The sequence below is a fragment of the Gallus gallus genome, chromosome 5, assembly GCF_016699485.2.
Source record: "Gallus gallus isolate bGalGal1 chromosome 5, bGalGal1.mat.broiler.GRCg7b, whole genome shotgun sequence".
Lineage (NCBI taxonomy): Eukaryota > Metazoa > Chordata > Aves > Galliformes > Phasianidae > Gallus > Gallus gallus.
Genome location: NC_052536.1, coordinates 44,687,239 through 44,707,570, shown reverse-complemented (window position 1 = coordinate 44,707,570; position 20,332 = coordinate 44,687,239). Strand labels below are relative to the sequence as shown.

General features: G+C 38.0%; 1 protein-coding gene and 1 non-coding gene across 15 annotated transcripts in view; both read right to left on the bottom strand.

Annotated features, from left to right (window-relative positions):
* UNC79 (unc-79 homolog (C. elegans)) overlaps positions 1–20,332 on the bottom strand; it is a 95,742-nt gene that overhangs the window by 48,684 nt on the left and 26,726 nt on the right. For 12 of the 14 annotated variants that reach the window (XR_005860172.2, XR_005860171.2, XM_004941883.5 and 9 more), the window contains 16 exons: positions 18,878–19,068; positions 18,042–18,165; positions 17,267–17,407; positions 15,799–16,020; positions 15,031–15,258; positions 14,183–14,324; positions 13,703–13,782; positions 13,470–13,618; positions 12,128–12,285; positions 11,596–11,777; positions 10,943–11,144; positions 9,165–9,344; positions 8,069–8,134; positions 4,956–5,242; positions 1,802–1,984; positions 822–984 (listed from right to left, as the gene is read on the bottom strand). Coding sequence is in view for 12 of the 14 variants with exons in the window: in XM_004941883.5 (XP_004941940.2) it covers positions 822–984; positions 1,802–1,984; positions 4,956–5,242; positions 8,069–8,134; positions 9,165–9,344; positions 10,943–11,144; positions 11,596–11,777; positions 12,128–12,285; positions 13,470–13,618; positions 13,703–13,782; positions 14,183–14,324; positions 15,031–15,258; positions 15,799–16,020; positions 17,267–17,407; positions 18,042–18,165; positions 18,878–19,068 (2,698 nt within the window). In the remaining 2 variants the exon portion in view is untranslated. The remainder of the gene's footprint in view (positions 1–821; positions 985–1,801; positions 1,985–4,955; positions 5,243–8,068; positions 8,135–9,164; positions 9,345–10,942; positions 11,145–11,595; positions 11,778–12,127; positions 12,286–13,469; positions 13,619–13,702; positions 13,783–14,182; positions 14,325–15,030; positions 15,259–15,798; positions 16,021–17,266; positions 17,408–18,041; positions 18,166–18,877; positions 19,069–20,332) is intronic. The other 2 variants (XM_040701427.2, XM_040701425.2) reach the window with 2 other exon arrangements.
* Positions 2,417–2,520, bottom strand: MIR6552 (microRNA 6552). The gene has a single exon (NR_105419.1). It is a non-coding gene; the product is annotated as a microRNA 6552 (primary transcript).

The following is a 20,332-nucleotide window of genomic DNA, read 5'->3' as shown; positions in this document are numbered from 1 at the left end:
CTTACACCAGCTCATACCAGCACAGTACCTCTGTTACAGCTAGCAAGCAGTTGAGAGTTAACAATCAAATGTGGACTCCAAGGGATGAACCAGTCTTCCACCTTTAGACATAGGTATCATACATGTTTGCATCTGAGCTACTCAACTTTAGCTTTACACGGGGGAAGAAAACAGACTGAGTTCATCATTTCCACTTTTAAACCTCTACTATTTGGTACTATGCCATGTTATTATAAGGTAGTTTTAATTCACTATTTTTAACATCTGCTTTAAGATGTGATGAAACGCACTCCAGAAGGGGCTGTTTTTTTTTTTTATCTTAACCTACTGGATTCTTGATTCTAGACCACTAGAGCATGTGTATGTGTATATATACATTATATGCATTATATATATATATATATATATATATATATACACACACACATTGGTCAGATGAATTGCATTCCCCTATATCTGAGTATAGCAATAATGCAGTGAAGGGTGGTTGCAACTCTTATGTATGTGTATAGTCAGTTAAAATTCTCATTAAAAAGGCCAAGGACTACCTAGGTGTGATGACTGAACTACCCAGCCTAAGGCATCCCCTCTCCAAGGTAGAAGTTAGACAGCTGTGCTATGCTTAGTCTACAAAGAAATAGTGAATTTATATCTGTTGCTATAGATAGCTATAGGTTGTCAGATAAATCAGACCTTGGACTTAATTCTGAGAATTATGTTCTAAATTTCAGACCACATCTGCCCAGTTCATTTCGAAAACGTCTGTGATACTTCATGGATTAAATCAGTGACTATCAAATAAATGAAAGTATTTAAAATACCTTTTTCCTTTTCACTGTATCGGCTTATGTTACTGTTGTCACTATACAAAGGACCAGCAGTTGCATGGGGCTTGCAGCTGTGATACTGAGCATTGAGGGTATTGACTGTGATATGGATTAGGTGAAGTACAATCTTGCTGATTTCACAGTCTCTGTAGGGGTACTGTTCAGTGAAAGAGAAAAACTTCAGCTTAAAACTCAACTTTTCTCCATGGATAAACATTTAGGCAGTAAAACAGAAAAATGACAAGAATACTGTCAGCTTGGATGCCCTTTGCCTTCCTTTGATCATACATTTCTAAACACGTGGTGAGGAGCAGGACTGTTTTCAACTTTGTACAGACACTTCAATAGATTCCCTATTAAGATTTAATATATTGCTTTCTGACTTATATGGCAAAACCAATTATTCATAGTAACGTAAAAGTTCTTATCCTCCAAACACTATATTTCAGTTTGCATTCACCATTCATTTCTACTGTCTCCACTTCCTTGCATGCTCTGTGAAGCTGCAAGAACTTTGTTAAGCATATCAAAAGTATTCACAACTACGTTTCAGTGTGTAAACATCCTATATTTTAACAACAATCACAAAAAGCATCACTTAACTAAAGAGGAACAGCTAATAAGCTGACTCCCTGTTTAAAAGTTAGAATTTGTTTCTAACAAACCCAAATATTATTTATGACCTTTCTAATTAGCTTTTCAATCTTTACATAGCATTTTACAGTTTTCAAACCTATATTTTTCCTTCACAGATAACCATGGGAAAGACAATACAGACAGCAGGAAAAGCAGGTCAGGTAGCACAGTTGAAAGCCTAACTAATTTGGGCTCTGAAATTAAACACAAAGAGTAAGCAAATCAGAGGTGTTCTTTGCAGTTCCTTTCATTTGCAGTACAGTTAGGCATTCCATGTAATAAATTTCACTTTTAAGTGTGAATTTTAAGATAAACAGCATCCCTTTGGGACCACTCACCTTATAGAGAATGACTAGTAAAGCTTTTAACCACATCTGCCGAATGTGAGGTTTGAGGGACCAGAGGGAGCAGCGAGGAGGCTGCTGAAAGTAATGCCTTAGCTGAGGACAAGTGCAGTATTTCAACACCTGCACCACCAAAGGAAGAAGGTGTTTTCCCAGGTTGATGTTGTAGTCCATCACCTGAAAAGAATATCAGCACAGGGGTTAGCTCACCAAAATCAGCTCCGCTGATGTGATAAACCAAAATAATTCAGTTTAGATATCAGTTAAGTGAAAACAAATAAACATTTTTGTGGTAGTTTTACTATCAATTAAAAATTTTCGCCAGTTTTTCAGGCTCTTATTTTAGCTAGATAGGTAAAATGAAACAAAAGAAGATGCATTCTGAAAGTTTTTCATCTTGCACAGTCAGAATACTAATATACATTGTCATGTCCTGAACACGTATTATGCAGGGATAGCCTTATATTATGGCACACATTGGTCGTGCTTTAATAGATAAAACTATGCTATATGTATTCCATATTTGCCAGACATGATGCAATTATGGGTTACTTCTTGTTGTTGTTAGTTTGTTTTCTAAATTAACACTGTACTGACAGTTTTCATTATTTTCTTGTCAGTCTTGAAGCAACGCTCCAGTCTGTCCACTTCTTGTTGAAAGGCTGTGCTGCCATCCAACAAGACCTGGACAGACTGGAGAGTTGGGCAGAGAGGAACCTGATGAACTTCAAGAAGAGCAAGTGTAGAGTCTTGCACCTGGGGAAGAATAACTACATGCATCAGTATAGGTTAGAGATCGACCCGCTGGAGAGGAGCTCTGCAGGGAACGACCTGGGTGTCCTTTTGGACAATAGTTTGGCCATGAGCCAGCAGTGTGCCTTTATGGCCAAGAAGTCCAGCGGTATCCTGGGGTGCACTAAAAACAGTGTGGCCAGCATGTCAAAAGACATAATCCTCCCTCTCTACTCTGCCCTGGTGAGGCCAGATCTGGAGTACGGTATCCAGTTCTGGGCCCTGCAGTTCAGAAAGACAGGGAATACCCAGAAAGAATGCAGTGGAGGGTGCCAAAGGTTATTAAGGGCTTGCAACGTATCCCATATGAGGTAAGGCTGAGACCTGGGACACTTCAGTATGGAGAAGACAAGACTGAGAGGGGATCTCATCACTGTTTATAAACATGTAAACTGCAGGAGTTGAGCCGATAGGGCCAGACTCTTTTTGATGGTAAGCAACAGTAGAACAAGGGGCAACAGTCACAAACTGCAACACAGGAAGTTCCACACTAACAAAAGGAAGAAATTCTTCTGTATCAGAGCAATGAAGCACAGGAACAGGCTGTCCAGGAAGGCTGTGAGTCTCCTCCTCTGGAGATATTTAAGACCTGCCTGGATGCCTACCTGTGCGATTTGCTGTGTGATTTTTCTTTAAAGCTGTATGTCCAGGAATCAATAGTTGAATTAGATAATTTCAATGACCCACAAAATCCTTGCCTCTGACACTGACAAAGAATGGTCATTGTCTAGGAAGGTACAACAGTACAGCAAGCAAAAGCCAGCACATCCCCTAAGATCTATTGCCTTCCTGCAGTTTAAGTGGATTTGATACTTTAACAGGGTGCTTGTTCATCTAAACAGACACAAACATTTCATCCACATCATCCATTTCCTTCAGGTCTTCATATTTCGGTTTTGCTTTTCTTACAAGAAAGGGATGGGTCTAATTTATTAACACAAAGCTCATCTCTCAAGTTTCCTCCTGAACAAGATGAATAAAGTTTAGTCCCTACAAAATTCTCTAGTTTGATGCGTAGCTGCTTCAAATTTTACTGTTATGTGCATAGACCTCAACAGATGAATGCTACGCCTATCTTTGTACGGTTACCCTGTTGAACAGATGACATATAATCACCAAATATGGTTCTTCTCTGCACTGTGCCTTGTCTTCTCAGCACGACACAATTACATAACACAGTTAGGAAAAAATCATCCATACAAGGAAGACAGAACTTGGCCTTAACACAGCACATAACGTAATGCAGATATGTCTTAACTGAGCAGATCCATTTTTTAAGATATCACAGGAAGATCTGGAATAAATAACGTTGCAAACACTGAGCAGAACTCAGCTTGGGATGCAGAGCCTGACATGGCACAGCTAGGCTCTATCCCTGCTGTAATTCCCCTCTGAACACGACTGTACAACATTGCCACCATGTGGGGCAATACTGAACTGGCTTCAAAAAAACAACTGGTGCTAGTGAGAGAAAGATACATGCTTTCAAGGATAAAATCTGAAAGCAGCCCGACAGCTAAAGAAAAAGAAATCGTCCCAAAATACAAGTTAGTTTTGGTGCCTGCTACATGGAGGAAATCACAGAATGATAGAATTATTTGAGTTGGAAGGGACCTTTTAAAGGTCATCTACTCCAGTTCCCCTGCAATGAACAGGGACATCTACAGAAAAATCATAGCCTACTGAAGCTCCATTTCACTTCAAATGAGACAGGATTCAACTGGAAAGCTTTTCAAACAGGAATTGTGAATTTGGCTATCCTGAGATGTTTCAAAGACAGAGGAAAAGGAAGGTAGAGAATGATACTTAGATTGTGTTAACTGAAAATCAGGTCAATGTTGATCACTGAAGTTTAGGTATCCAAACCTCAAAAACACATAGGAAAAACATGGAAGATCCTGTCCAGTGATCTAAATTTCCACTGTCAGACACTCAATAAACCATAGCAGGCCTGAAACTACTTTTACATACTTCAGCTTCGAAACGTACAAGTGAGGGATTATTCATGAACAATATACAGCAATGATGTCCCAAGACAATGAATCAGGATGCATTTACTGCTACTCAGTATGCATTAAAACCTTCTGTTTTGCCTATGAAACACCAACACCTGACAACGCTTCACCACAAAGAATATTCTGCAAGCATGAAACATTTTTCATCCTAGGATCACAAACTGCTCTATCAGTAAGAATCAAGTCTTAGAAGAGTGTTATAAGGTAAGAAATTACAGCTGTCTTTACTTTGAAGATGAAGAAAGAAGGCATTATTTTGGTACAAATACAGCTGTGCTACCACCATTTCAACAACAGGCAAAGAGAAATAGTGGAAGAAGACAATAAGTGCCTTCACCTACTTGTGCTATTCCAGCAATGAAAGCATTAAAGCAGGTGGAAACACGCATTTTCTGTGGTGCAATCATGAAGCATCCTTCCTGCTGATCATAACCAAGCAGGACATACAGATGGCGCTTGACTGTGTTGAAAGCTTTAGCACTGCTGATGTCCGACTCAGCACTGCTTTCATCCTTTGCCATGAACTTCATTAGCACAGTGATCAGCTGGTGAACAGTCTGGTGATCAATCCCAGCATCCTCCGGCAGTAAGTCTTTTATCGTATTGTCATTCTCTGGGGAGGGTTGTCCTATCAATGCAAGAGAGACATTAGTATCAGTTATATAAAAACTGCAAAAAGGATACAAAATATACCACACATTTCTTCCAGAGTTAATTGCTCCATTTCCACAAGAAAGACAGGCATGCATTTCTGAGGGCACCATCCCACTGTTGCCTCAGTATCATAGAAAAATAGAATCACCAATGTTGGAAAAGACTTCCAAGATCATCCAGTCCAACCGTCAACAGCACAATAATACATACCAAGCATATCAAATTCAATTTCTCAGCTTTTCTGTGTTTAACAGAGATGTTTAACTTCCCATCATAGAATCATAGATTGACTTGGGTTGGAAGGGACCTTAAAGACTATCTAGTTTCAATTCCTGCCATAGGCATGGTGGCCATCTACTAGATTAAGTTGCCTAGGGCCCCTTTTGTGCCTCCCTGCCAAAGTATTACCATACTTTTCCATTGATGTTCATTAAGAGAGAATAAAATCCCAGCTGGCATTCTCAGCTGGCATAATTTTCTGCTTTTCCTCAGCAAAGTGTGGACATGCTGCGTGCACTGTTGTCATGTGACAGACTAGAAGATACTAGGCTCAAAGAAGTTGGGGTGTTGGTTCTCATTGTCCAAGCAGAGCAGACTTGCTGCAAGTAACAGTCACCAACTGGACAAGTATTTTCATTTTCAAACTCAAATATTTTTTAACTATAGTATCTCCAATTACTTTTTAGACCATATGTCCTCACTAGAACTCTGCAGTAACTATCTTTAGAGTTATCCTCTTCCTTCTCACTATTAGTGTTAACACCTTTTCTATTACTAAAGTTCTAATTACATTACGTTATTACTAATGTAGCAGTAAGCATTCCCTACAATAACAACTGAGTTCTTGGAAAGCAGCAACTATTTCACACATCAGCGTATCAGATTCTTTAATTAAATCATTATGAATATGTGTATGGCTAAAGCACAGCGAGGAATACTATTCTAACTACTTCTATTTTAAAATAGTAATTTAACTGGAAAGTTTTTGTATAAATAAAATGCGTTCTACGTGTAATAAAAATTATTCTGCCTGGGATAATCAAGAAAGAGAACAGATAATACTATTTTGACAGCATCAAAGAGGGAAACATTAAAATTAAGTTTTTATTTCATCACTATTTTTAGTTTGTTCTGTAAACACTACTACTGTTAACAACTAAACTTTTTGCTAAAATGTATCAGATGTATTTTCTGATGTGTGCTTAAAAGTCTGTCTAACAGTGAATAATTGTGATAAAGCAAGCTGGGATGAAGCAGAATTACAAGATGATCTATTTGTACTCATTTAATGAATAAATCCTGTCAATTACTGGAACTAGCCCTTACTGCAAGAACTGTTTAAATTGAAGTTTCCAGGACAAAACCTACAAGCAAGATCAAAGTATGATCTTGTATTTGGACTATGCAAAGATTAATTCTAGATCTAGAAAAAGAACAGATGAGTATAAAGACTAGTTCATTCAAGAGGTATACAAAAAAATAAATGCTTTTCTGTAACAGATGTACTGACTGTGTTTAGGAATTGGTTCATTCCTCAGAATATATGCTCAGTACTGCCAATGCAAAGTGTTAAAAACCATAAGTCAAACCTTCAAAAAACAAAATTAAGATTTCGGAGAATATATAGACACTGGGCAGGAGCAGAAGGACAGCTATTTGTCTTCTAGTTTCAAAAGCATCTGAGATAAGCTTGAATTACATTATCAGATTTTTTTCACATCAGTTTTTACTATCCACATGCAATGTTTTATATATATATTTTGGTGAAAACCAAATTTGCAACTCAGGTCACTGATTAGGTGAGCCCGGAACTCAAAAGCTGAATGCCTGAAATAACAAAACATATTTAACAAAATTACAATGGCTAACAATGCCTACTGTGAGACTGAAACTTCTAATGTGATAAGTTTCTTTAAGCCCATCCTACAGTAGGTGAATGGTATCGTTACATGAGCAACAATCATTTGCTGAGATCTCTCCTCTTCACACTATGATTTCATTTGCTCCTTCTATGAGTCTGAGACAACCTGCACACATGTTCTGTAATGAACTGGTTGATTTCTAAGTCTCACTAGGATATCTTAATAGTAGTACAACCAGTGCTAATTCTGAGACTCTCCTAGTCCATTCCACAGCTCTTGGTCAACAGCCACAGAGGCAAGATTCTCCTGTTTAACTGATCACCCAGTAAGGCGATCAGTTCTGACTCCGAAGTTGTGTTCGTTGGAAATATTGCAAGTTCTGAGGAATTAATGTGAAAGAGATGAATCAGAGGATTTTCACTTCCAATTGGTCAGTCTACAAAGGGTTCAGCCAGAGCAAGAACTGTCAGCAAATCGTAATCGGTTAAAGACCAGTTACTTACTTGGACCCTGCTGAACTAACTATTCAATGTATGCCAGACAGAAGGACAGCATCTTCACAAAAAACTGTCAGTAAATATAAAATAACAGACTTACAATGTCTGTAAGTGTACAGCAGGGAAAAGAGTAACAACTACAATCAAAAGCATTCTTCCATCCTCTCTTTAAAATCTGGAAGTCAAAGAGTAGGCTGAACACATGGGGCCACCATACTAAAGATATGCCTGTTTTCGGGGGCAATGTAACAGAGAATGAGACACTGGAAGCAATAGATGATTGCGTCTGAACAACTTCCTTCCAGCCCTGAAGTATTAAGTATGATGAAGGGCTGTTTTCAGTGCAAATCTAGAACAAATCAAGAAATTATACCCTTTGGAACTATATTGTGCCTTTCAGATAGCTTACAACTTGCACAGGGTTTTCTACTTCAAACCCACCTGGTGTTTGCTCTGGTGTTCCGCCAAGTGCTGGCGCGGACTGCTCATGTCTGGTCAAGCTCACAGCTTAAAAAATTAAACAACAACAACAAACAAGACAACAACAACAAAAAAACAACTGTTTAAGTAAGTAGTATACATGTCTTAAGCTTCAGCATACATTCAGTGCTAGCACATTTATGTTCATTTGCTCATGCAGTGCTGTCAAGGCAATAAGCATCACCACTTGAAATGTTACTCCTGTGCTCAACAGATTTTGTACACCATGTTCTGTAACTCTAGTTCTCTCCATCACTCAGTTTTTCTGGTGGAAGTGTCATCACACAGGAACACCCGTGCAGGATCAGAAACTGGTCAAGAAGGATTATGTAAGAGTCCCAAAATACAGTGCTGCCTGGTTTGAAGAAAATAAAACACATAGCAGTTCACTAACACCCAAGTTTGAACATTTTGTCTGTTCCTAATATATGGGTAGGAGCAATGCAAGAGGTCCAGTCTGAATATAAGACAAATCCATGTTTGTAAAATTCTCTAAAAGGGTATGTTCAAGCTTTAGTTTTTCTTGGAAAAATATCTGTACATTGCTTCATATAGGCTTAAGATCTTTCATCACCTAGGCCCTCCTATGCAAGCTGGCAGGAAGAATGTGTTGCATGGATATGATTTTGTTATTTTATTCACAAAGGAATTCTGAAGACATCTAACAGTACATTTGATTCATTAACAGTTGTTTTTAAAAATCCTAAGCATATGCTGCATACACTGATGGGTAATTACAATTAATAAATTAGTAACAATTGAACTTTTCCACAAATGTATCAATTTTAGACAAAATCAGTCTGTATTAATCACAATTTAAAATTAAGATGCATCCACAAACTAGTTTTGGAACGTTTTTTTTTCTGGCATTTTAAACAGAGCATAGATATAACGTTTGTCAATATTCCTTGTCAAACTCAGTAATATCCGAATACTGCCCAAATTGATCAGAAACCTAGTTTTGCTATCCTATTTGGATAAATACTGACAATTCCGTTGTGTACCCAACAATAGGATACAATCCTAAGGGAGACAAAAACATAAATAGATACTCAACGAATTTTGGTGGTTAAGGTTTCTGGAAGGGAGAGCGCTCTCTTTGACTCCACTGGTCCCTTCACACTGTCCCTCAGGGAACGCACACTCTTCTGACGATTACGTGCGAAACGAGCCCTCTTGATCTTCCACATTGCCGCATCACTGAGGTTGGCGACATTTGTCCGGACAGCAGTGATAGCTTTGCAAATGCAATTGACCAAGTTAGGATTCATTCCACAGCATGGTGAGGCCCTAGTGCTGCCAAGTGCCAAATGCAACTGGGCCCCCAGTCCCACTGAAGTCAAGAAAGATTCATATGGGTTCAAGGGGTCCATCTGCAAGGAACTCATTTGCATGCTCTCATTCTGAAACCCATAAAACCCCAAAGAGCTTAACTGTGTTTAAAAGTAATGATGTCCCTTCTTTCTTCTTTCAGACACTGGAAAAAGACTCTTAGACCAAAAATCTAAATTTCAGGCTAAAGGAATATGAGGAGCTCCCTATTTAAAATGGCAGAAATCTCACAAGGATGGATCACATTTAGTGCAGTCTTACCAAACGTGGCATAGTTTTGCCTCAGACTAACCTCATGTTCTGCCTACACCTATCATCCTGGATCTGAATAGTTCCTCCAAAATTCTGTGAGGGTGATTATGTTTTTATGGTCTTGTTATCAGCAGTACCACTGCACGTCTCAGTGAAGTCTCTAACACTTTTCTATACTTACACCTATAGTGCATTCAAACACAGAGGTTTATTATGTAAGTGACTGAATCCAGTGGCCCCATCTCTTGCACCGCTTCTGTCTTTCAGAAGACAGAGAAAGGCTCAAGAGAATCTTAAAAAATATCTTTTAAGTCCACATCTGCAGCTAGAGGAGATAGAAACTACCGCTGAGATTCCCTTCTCAGGCCTCAGCCCGATGCTTTGGGTCAAGTTACTCACATACAACGATAAAAATACTCTGCAGTTCTACCTACATTCATTACATGGATGCAGTAGCAGCACCTGGGCTTTTTTAGGCCTTCATGCAAGTGTAGGAGAAGGAATTAGACTGCTGAGGGACACATGCTGTCGAAACAGCTGCTCCCAACCTCCTTCAGGCAAATCAGATGGAAATAGATGTGCCTCACAGTCCACCACTTGGGTTAAGAAAGTTTCCAGTTATTCAACATACTAAACAGTAATGCACAAATTATTTTTAGCCCCCACTAGTGAATGGAGAGAGGCATGGTATTCATCAAAAAAATCAAGTATGAACAGGACAAATGTTTACAAACAATTGTGTTCATCAGTACACGAACAGCTAACCAAGCACTGGCAGGGAGTTCGTGTACTTCTTGTTCTGTGCCTCAGTGCATTTGTATATGTTTAAGGACCATGCAACTCTTACAGCTCTCCCTGTACAGACCATAACAGAACAGTGTCAGGCATGACGTAGGCCTTTGAGAATAGCAGGCTGTTAGCATGAAAACATACACAGAAGAATTCAGTCAGATAATGCGGTTTGCAGTTGAGTGGCCACAGAAACAGACCGTGTTTAACGAATTGCCAAGACTGGCAATCAAATCCTACTGAGAATAAAATATGTAGCCCAAAGGTACAGTGAAATACAGCCTTGGCTGTACTTAGGCAGTCAGAAAGTGCTCACTTTGAGTTATTCTCTTCTAGTCTGAAAGATTACTTAGTTTCAGATAGCTTAGACAAGTGAGGTCTACACCTCTCTTAGACCCTTCCAAGCAGCTGAAATTCCAGAAGCTCATAAAAGGTGGTCAGATTGATTTGGACTCTGCTTACTTGTTGGGAAAGGGAATTCTTTGTTGCAGTCCAGATGAAGCTGTGCTTCCAGAGACAAGGTCTCAAAGCGATTCACAAAGAATTCCCAGCTCAAAGCTGGAATATCCGCTTTTAGAAAATGAAGTAGCAAAAGCTTACTGAGAATTGTGGGCCTGTCCTTGACAACTGTGTCAAACTGGAAATCAAGGCAGAGGCAAAGACCCTAAGGAGAAAAACAAACAAACAAACAAAACAAAACAAAAAAAAACAGTACTGAGATGAGAAGACTATAAGCATTTTAGTTTTTTTTTTTTTTTTTTTTTAAGCAAAGGAATGTCAAAGCTCTATTTTCTGACAATTTGTGTAGGATAAAGGGTTAGCTCCTTTTTTCCTCCTCCTTTAAATGAGGACTAATGCTTCAACTATCAGTGATAAAGTTAGGTAGGTAAGGAGATAAACAAATTATATTTAGAATGGAGAAGTTTCCAAGGTTTTGAGAAATACAAAAGCGTGGGCAAATGTTCTTCCCTACTACACATTTGATTCAAAAACCCACAAGGTTTGCTTGAAGAAGTGCTAACAATGACTGTGACACTGTACACCTGAAGCACTCCCGAACACTGGGTCAAAATCCAGATTTTGTTTGAATGTATTTTTCCATATAATGAAACTACCTGTAAAGCTGGCCTTTTTATGGTGTCAAGTAATAATCCAGCTCTTGTAGCTACTGCTGGATTGACATCTTCCACAGCAGTCAGGAAGCAGCAGAATGCATGAGCCAAAGAGTACTTCAGTAGGTGGTTTTTTGTCACAGAGTGGATATCCAGAAATCTGCACAATACTGCCACTTTCTCCACTGTAGCAGCCCCCAGAGAAAGAAAATATGAATATTAATTTAGGCAATGGCTTCTTTATGTCTTTTGTGTTTTCATTAATACACCTCTCCTAGAAATAAGCACATTTTAGAAAATTACAACAAAAAATAGCTGGGAGATGTTATTGTGATTTTGGTTTTGTTTTGATTTTCCAGAATGCCCTGTATTCTCCCTTATTCTAGTGCCATTGTTTTGCACCACACTATCTCCCAAGCTCTTCAAACCAGCATAAAGATAATCTTCCATTACGTGTCTCCTCACTAACAGCAGAGAAAGCTCTGCCTCTTCAGGAAAGCAACAAAAAATCAAACAGTATGTTTTGCAGGCCTACCTGCTTCAAACCTCATCTTCCAATCTTTGCTGTTGAAATTGCTGTTTATGATTGTCCAGAAAATGTCAGCTCCGTGAGGAAGTGAAAGTGCATGAAGAACAAGTGGGACTGCCAGGGAAGAAAGCTGAGAGAACTCAGACTTCACAACTCCCCATAAGCTGGAAAAGACCAAAATTATGAAGACTGTTTATAGGAGCTTTCTCTTGACATCTTTTCTTTGAAATGTCCACACTGTATTGTTAGTGGGAACATACTTTTCATTAGGATCTCTATGAGCCGCCCTAGACCTTCACATGAACACTAAAGAGTTGCTTATACATGAATAGAGCTACTTAGAAGACTTCAAATTCAACACTTTTTCTCAAAAATCCAGGTCTAGATATTCCTTACATTGAAACACTTCAGATTTAACAAAATTTTAACTAATTCAAGGCATAACAGCCAAGGAACATAATCTATTCTGTGAATTAGCATGAGCGTATGAGCCATGTGAACTGTCTTACCATCATGAATCATGTGCACCCACAAATCACTGTGATGTAAAATTCTTTCTGCAAAATTTATATTTTTTGACAAAAGCTTTCCTTGTTCTTTTTTTTCTTGGAAAAAAAGAGAAAGCCTCCTTGGGAGAACATAAAGGAGAAATAAAGATTAAGTGAATTGTACACTCCATTTTAAATCAATTTGGGCCACCAGTATGAGAGTTGTAATACTTAGACTACATGCCCTCATTTCAACAGTGGGTTGGGTGGTCTCATATTTGGTTCCTGTGCAACACTTTGTTCTCTTCTTGTTGAAATGTTTCGGTACCACTTTTAAAGCGTGGTTATGGCCTGAAGGAGAACTCAGACAACTACTGGAATTTGAATCCTATTTCTCTTGAAGTATAGCATGTCACATAGATAAAGTATAGTGAACTGAGCAACATCAGAACTTGCTTCCAAGCAGATGCAGGGCAATATGAAATGCTTACCAATGTTTTACAAGATCCCAATACTTTCCCATTTCTCTGGGGGTAAGGAGGGAAAAAAAAAAGCAAACAAAAATACCACTTAAATCAAAATAATTACCTTTGTCTTTTGCCCAGCTGTATGTTCACCCCTGATGTGGATAAAAACGTTCAGGTAAATACAGAACTGGACAATGCAGGGTATCTCGGTTCTATATGCAGCCTCATAAGGGCACATTAGATAGAATATCTACACAGCTTCTTAACCTTTCCACAGTTCTCTAACACACTCCTTAATTTTCCCTATTAAGCCTGCAAATTCTTTGCCATCACAATGAATGTATATTTGGGAATCAGTTAAGTATGAAAATAAAATGTGTAATAAAAGCCTACCTTGAAATCAGCATGTGATCTTGAATATAAGCAAGAAATTGTGGATGGTCCTTTCTTGCTATATACAGGCATTCTCCATGAAGACAAAGAATCTTCAGACAGTTCAGCATGTTAAAAAGAATGTCTGGTTCTTCAAATCTTGACATCTCCTGTGTAAGCAGATGCACTACTCTCAACACAGCAAAACCACTTAAGTGAAAATTCAAGCTAAACAAACAAGTAAATAATTTTACCTGCAGTATTGTGTATATGAGCTTCAAGGTAACTGGAAGTTGCTGATAACAAAATTTTCTTTCTGTATCATTCTTTATCGCTGTTAAAAATGTAAGTTACATAAACTGTGTTAAAGTCCTCTCATTTGTGGGTTCAAAGTGAAACTAAAGAGTGTGAAAGTAATCAGAAGCAAATTAATTCTTGCCATAGTAACACTGACATCAGTAAAGTTAAAACCGCACAGAATTTGGCATCCAGTGTTTTTGTTACTTGGTATTTTCACAAAGCCAAGATTTCTTCCAACACTTTTTGAGCCAGAAACACCTACTGCTAACATATTACAGTCTTCTGTTGATATGCTGAAAGAATTAAATGCATGAGAAGAAAAGTGACTACATATTGTTGCTTTTGAAAAACTGCTTCAAAACCTTGTATTCTGTATGAATGAAACATTTCTTTCAAGGCCTAACGTAAATATTCAGTCTTCTCACCAAACCTACCGGTATTTTCCGTGGTCTCTGTGTGATTCCCTGGGTTTTCTCCATGTTTTGGTGCCGATTTGTCTTCCTCTTCTCCTTCAGTTCCTATAATAAACTCAGGTCTAGTATACAGAAGACTATCCTCAAGGTTATCTGTGGGCTCCTTTAAGAACATAATAAGTTAAATTCATTTCTTGATGTTTTCTAAATACATTAGGCCATATCTTGCTGTTAGTAATATTTTGTGTGGATAAACTGAGCCCAAATGAGGCAGAGATTGTCTAGCTTCCATGTAAACTTGTGCAGATAATTTGAATACACATCTCAAATCCTGCATCAGCAACTGCATTCTGACAATAAGATCATGTTTCAGACATGGATTTAAGTGACCACACTGAACGGTTGCATATTGGAGCTGAGGAGTATCCTCAGGCCTCTGGATCCACCAAACCTGTCTTCTTTCCTGAGCATTTTCAACAATCAAGCAAGAACTAAAACATTTCACGTTGCCCCCTTCTACACAAAATCATTAATCATTTGAAAGCATCTACTCTTAGCCTTTAAAGGAAGATGAAAAGCACTAAGTATTAATGTTTCACATTTTATTTAAAACAGTATCATAGGAGTGTACTTCCAAAGTGGGCAGTACTGACAAGGAGAAGAGTTCACACTGAAGGAATATGGCCATCTTCCCAGTGTTCTCTGAATAAATTCAACCTTAGGAGATTTTAAATTCAGTGGCATTTTTGCTTTAACTTCCCAAATGTTCCACACCAAAGATCAGTGCAGCTTTGCTCCCTTGTGCACAATGTAATGAGCATAACGAAGAAGAGTTTCAGCATGCCAGTAATACAGGTTCTTGTACTTACCACTAGCCTGATTTCTTCTTTTGGAGCAAGCTGTTCCAGCAGCTCAAAACCCAGCTGATAACACAGAATGCTGGACTGACACAGACCACATTCAACTGCTTTTTCATCTTTCTGACATGTGTGAGAACCACCCCAGGGTGCCTGGAACACATTGTTTATGATGGATATTATATCTTTTGAAATGCTGTTCTCTAAGCCCAAAGTGACACCATCATCCTGGAGCTCCATCTGAAAAAGTGAAAAGAGTAAGTATTTAATATTTCTTTAGAAACCACAGCGCTAAGTGTTCTGCCTATTCCTACATCTCTTCCAATCTTCAAGCCCGAGACTTAACAGCTGGAGTAAGGTTTTGAAGGTAATTAAACAATTTCAAGCACAGGACCATTAACATTACCTGGAGACTGTTACTCAAAACAGTTGGATCTGAATTCTCAATGTATAACTTTAGCTAACCAAAAATTATGCATCTAATCTAAGCCTGTCAACAAACTTCTTCTAGCCTGTAGAAAAATCACATCTCCAAAGAAAAGCTCATTTTACTCATATGAGACACCTGACACAACGTGGAGGTGTCTACCTGCTCTTCATTGACCATGAACCCTTAACTCTTATATGGGTAAAGGCACATGAAAGCTGTAGAAAAATGTAAATGCCTTATATTTTGTCATAGTCCCTCATCAGAAAGCATTTCAATACAGTATTAGAGAGACAAAAGTGACTACAGAACTTCAGTGTCCCTTAATACGGATATTTTTCTTCCATGAGTACCTGCTTCAAGATGAGGTCAAACATCAAAATGAAGCAATTAAGATTCATTTCATCATCCTCACAGTCAAAGTCAATTGCCTTTCCACTAGGATGCCCAAAGTTCTTGAAGGGACTGTGAAAAGGACTACGTATAGGACTTCGAAATGGGCTCTGGAAGGGGCTTGGGAAAGGACTCAGCATGTTGTGCTGAACTCTGCGCCCAGGGTCAGAAGCCACGCTTACCTGAAGACATATAAAGTAAACATGTTCAAATGAATACTAAGCATTTAAACAATCTTATTCTATATGAGACTAGGGAATATGTCAAGAATTTTGACAGCTTTACTATTCCTTTTGGTAGCTTTTATTTATTTTTTAGCCTGCATCATCATAAACAAAACAGAAAATTGGTGCAAATAATAAAGTGGCCATCAGGTTACAATGGTTTGCCCCATGATCCAGGGATATCAGCTTCAATAGCAGGAAGCTAATAGAGAATATCTCAAGACAATAGCATTACTATGGCTATTCCAAGAATATGGGTAGCTGTAAATGAAATAGACATAACAACAGTAAAATGTGAGTTTCTGCACGAATTTATGTTCACACCATGATAAGTCGCTTACAACACCATCAGAACCTCTAAGCGTTTCAAGGAAATATATGGTTAGTCCTTGTGTTATCTATCTTTAGACCAGCTAGGGTCTGGATTACTATATTGTCCAGTGTTTCTATTTAGTTTATAAGTGGTCATGAACAAATTGTGTAAGTGCTCTCTGCTGAGCTGCGTCAGAATGTAGAAGGACTACACATGAAGGATTATCAACTGCGTAGATGCTGGAGGTCTATAATCTAAAGATAATATATTTTAACTGTTTCTTCTTCCACAAAGCACTTTGTAGAAGACAACTAGGAAGTTAGTCCCATCAGTCCAAGTGTGTTAATGCCCACATATTTGTAAACTTTTTTTTTTTATTTTAACAAATCATAAGCTTTTGACAAATTAATTTCCTTTATAGAAATTTTTACATCTCTTGGAGAAGGAAAAATACAGGCAAAAAAAAAAATTCCGTTCTGTCATCCCCCCAAAACACCCTAACCTATCAAACATATCAAAATAAAAAAAAATTCACTCTGAGTGACCAGTTGTCCATAGAAAACATTGTTAACAGACATTAAAAGCAAATGAAAAGAATGAAAATATTTGGAAAAGATACCACAATAAACTCTCAAAAAGTCTCCCATCTGAGTTCTCTGATGAAAAAGTGCAGTAATTCCTACCTGCATTATCTTTACACTGACCACGTTACAGAGAGGTATTAACTAAAGAAACCATGTCAATTTTCTTTCACTCTCAAAATTTGTATTGGGATTCCAATCAAATGCTACCATATTGAAAAAAATGACTTTAACTCTTCACATGTGTTCTATTAGGATAACTGTTCTAAGCAAAAAAAAAAAAAAAATCATGCAGAAGAATAACCATTACCCTCCGAGATGCAACATTTCCTGCCAGTTCACTGACTCTAGATTTTCTTTGATTTGCTAATTCCTTCACAGAATTAACTCCATCAGAAAACATGCTGATTAGTAACTGAAGAGGAACAACAATGTCAAGTTCAGATAACACCTGAGGAAAGACAATAAGTAAAAAAAAAAAAAAAAAAAAAAAAAAAAAACCACAAATTTCAAGATTGATCAAAAATACCAGATACTCTATAAGCATATTTATCACATGATCCTCAGATCAGCAAGTTGCATGCATTTAATTTTGAAATACAGTGAGGTGAGCTGTGAGTTTAGGTTTCTATTCAAATGAAGGCAAAAGAGAACTGTCCAAAAAAGCATATTTTCAAAATATTTGATCACACGGTGCTTGGTGTACATTGAGATCAGTTTTATGCCCAAATGGTTATGTGAAGCTGTTCCACAAAATGTTTCTGTGAGGCAAAAATATTAAAAATACTTGTATGAATAACTATTTACTATCTTGATTATTACCTAAAATAGAATTCCTATATTTATTCTAAGAATTCAGCCAGATTGCCTACAGATGCCAATATATTGACAGAATTGGTTATCTGCATATCACTACAGGAATATCATCACATACTTTGTCACCTAATATGATTTCATCTGAACTTGTCGTAACTGTTACCAGGAGTAAGAAAAATCTACAAGAATCATACTTTACTTGAAAATGCAGGATATGTGATTACTCAGGTCAAATGGCCTTTGCTAACTTATTAAAAGAAGACACTTACATGCAGCCAAAGCAATGCTTGCTCTTGCACAGAGGCTGGATACCCTGTGAATCGACAACTGATGAAGCCAAACATCTCTTCCATGGAGAAAGGGAGAGGGCAAAGTTCAATGTCAAACATTTTGCTGAAAAGTAGGACAAAAGTAGAGCATCACGGAGTTATTACAACATTTGTCATGGTATGGTGTAACAGAAAACTAGTAGAAAGGCAATCTCACAATTAGCACTCGTGATGCTTCTGGAATCTTATTGCCATCCTCATTCTCCAGGGGAGTTGAGCTAGGCTGCTGATACCACCCATTCTGATTGAGTCATATCATAGAATCATGAAATGGCTTAGGTTGAAAGGGATCTTAAGACCACTTAGTTCTAACTCCCCTGCATACAGCTAATATGGAATTATGACTCCAACAGTCACCATTCTTATTCTGGTACTTTCTTTGTTCAACAGGAGAAGATAGTAGTTAAATCAATATAAGTCAACTATTTTTCAGTGCCAGCTCTACTAATCACCAGTATTTCTCCTCAACAGCTGGCCAGGAGGAAAATGAAGCTTCTTCCACCATGCTATAGGAAGACACTGAAAGTGTGCTTTGCTCAACAAAGGAGCTGATTCAAGGATACAAATAGCAATAAAATGAAACTTTCCCAAAGGTTAAGTGCTCTAGTCTAAATACAATTCATGAAAAATTCAGAAGTATTCACTCACTACTGTCCACCGCACAAAGGAAAGTAGGCTGAATGATTTCTTTATTCATTTCCAAAATTTTATTTCACTAGTACCCCCAACAATCAGCATATGTAATAATAAAATGGTTTCTACAAATGTCTACATACCTTAATACTTCCCGGAATTCTTTCAGTTGATTATCAGGCACTTCTGTCCTTATAGCTTCCAACCACTCTGGCATTATACATTCCCACACTGCCTGGTTTATTACATTGTATGGAATCAAGCAAAGGATCCGATTCAGGCCTTCTTTTAATTGGGTCACAGCACTACATGATTTGTCCCAGTATCCACCAACCTGTGGATATTTTCAGGAATTATACTGATGACCATTACTTCTAGTCCCATATAACTGATCCAGCACAAGCACCAATTTGCTCAGTGTGTTGCAGCCAAGAAATCACGAGGGATGTTCATGCGCATCCATCAGCCCAAACTTAGAATTCAGCCATGGTGACTGAATTGTTTTTCATTTGACCCATAGTTCAAAAAAGGTCTGTCCAAGACTTAGAATAATTTTGCTCACTTCCAGGTCATGACACAGAATAATAACCCACTGATTACAATTCTCAGTGAAGGGCAGATTTGTTTGCTCAAACTTGTACCTTCAATTATTTGCTCTGGGCCACCAGCTACAGAGCAGGATCTTTATTTTGAAAAGCTTGGTCTGAACCAGGTCTTTGGCTCTTTTGGTTTTTATTTACTTGTTTTGCTTTTATTTCTTTGACTGAAACTTCTGTGTTAAGGGAGGCAAAAAGTATACATCCAAGTAATTAAATAACTGGTCTATGGAGACTAATTATTCTAACTGACCTCAGCTCACATCTGCTGTTCCTTAATGGCTCTACACATGCCTGCTGTTTTGGCAGCAGCTACTAGTACCCTCAGCCAACAAAATATTTTTAACTTCATTCATCAAAGCTGATTTCATGCCTATTTTTTCTTATTGTTCTAGTGAACCCTTGCAATTCTGGCAAGTTGTTAAACTCATTCTCAGCATTGCAGTAGGGTTTACAAAAGTTTGAAAAGGGCTGGATCCAAGACAAGGTCCAACAAGATCCAAGAAAAAGGTCCACAACAGACTACAGCATAAAGGTTCAGCCCTTCCTCTCCTCTTTAACCTCAAAGCCCAGATCTCTTCATTTCTAACACCCAGTGAACCTATTCACCTCCCAGATTCCCTCAGCTGTCCTCCAATCCTCCCACAGTCAAGGTCTCCCTTCAAAGAGATGGTTCGGAGTTACATACAGGGTGGTCTGCACAAGTATAGCAAATTCTATATATGAGGTTGTGAAAAATCCATAGATGCACACGTCCTACCTGATGATGTAGTGCATCAAGTCCAGATGACACTTCCTACACTAACCACCAAATTGTAGGAATTAAAGTGAACTTGTCCTTCTAACATTATACATAAGAAGATAATAAAATAAAAGTCATCTCCAAAGTTTACAAAAGAACAAGTAAGGCTGGCAGTGATAAATGTGGAAAAAGTCTCCCTTACACCCCTCACAAACATAAAATTCGTATTTTAATCCTGATGTTTCATTTTCTATAGATGA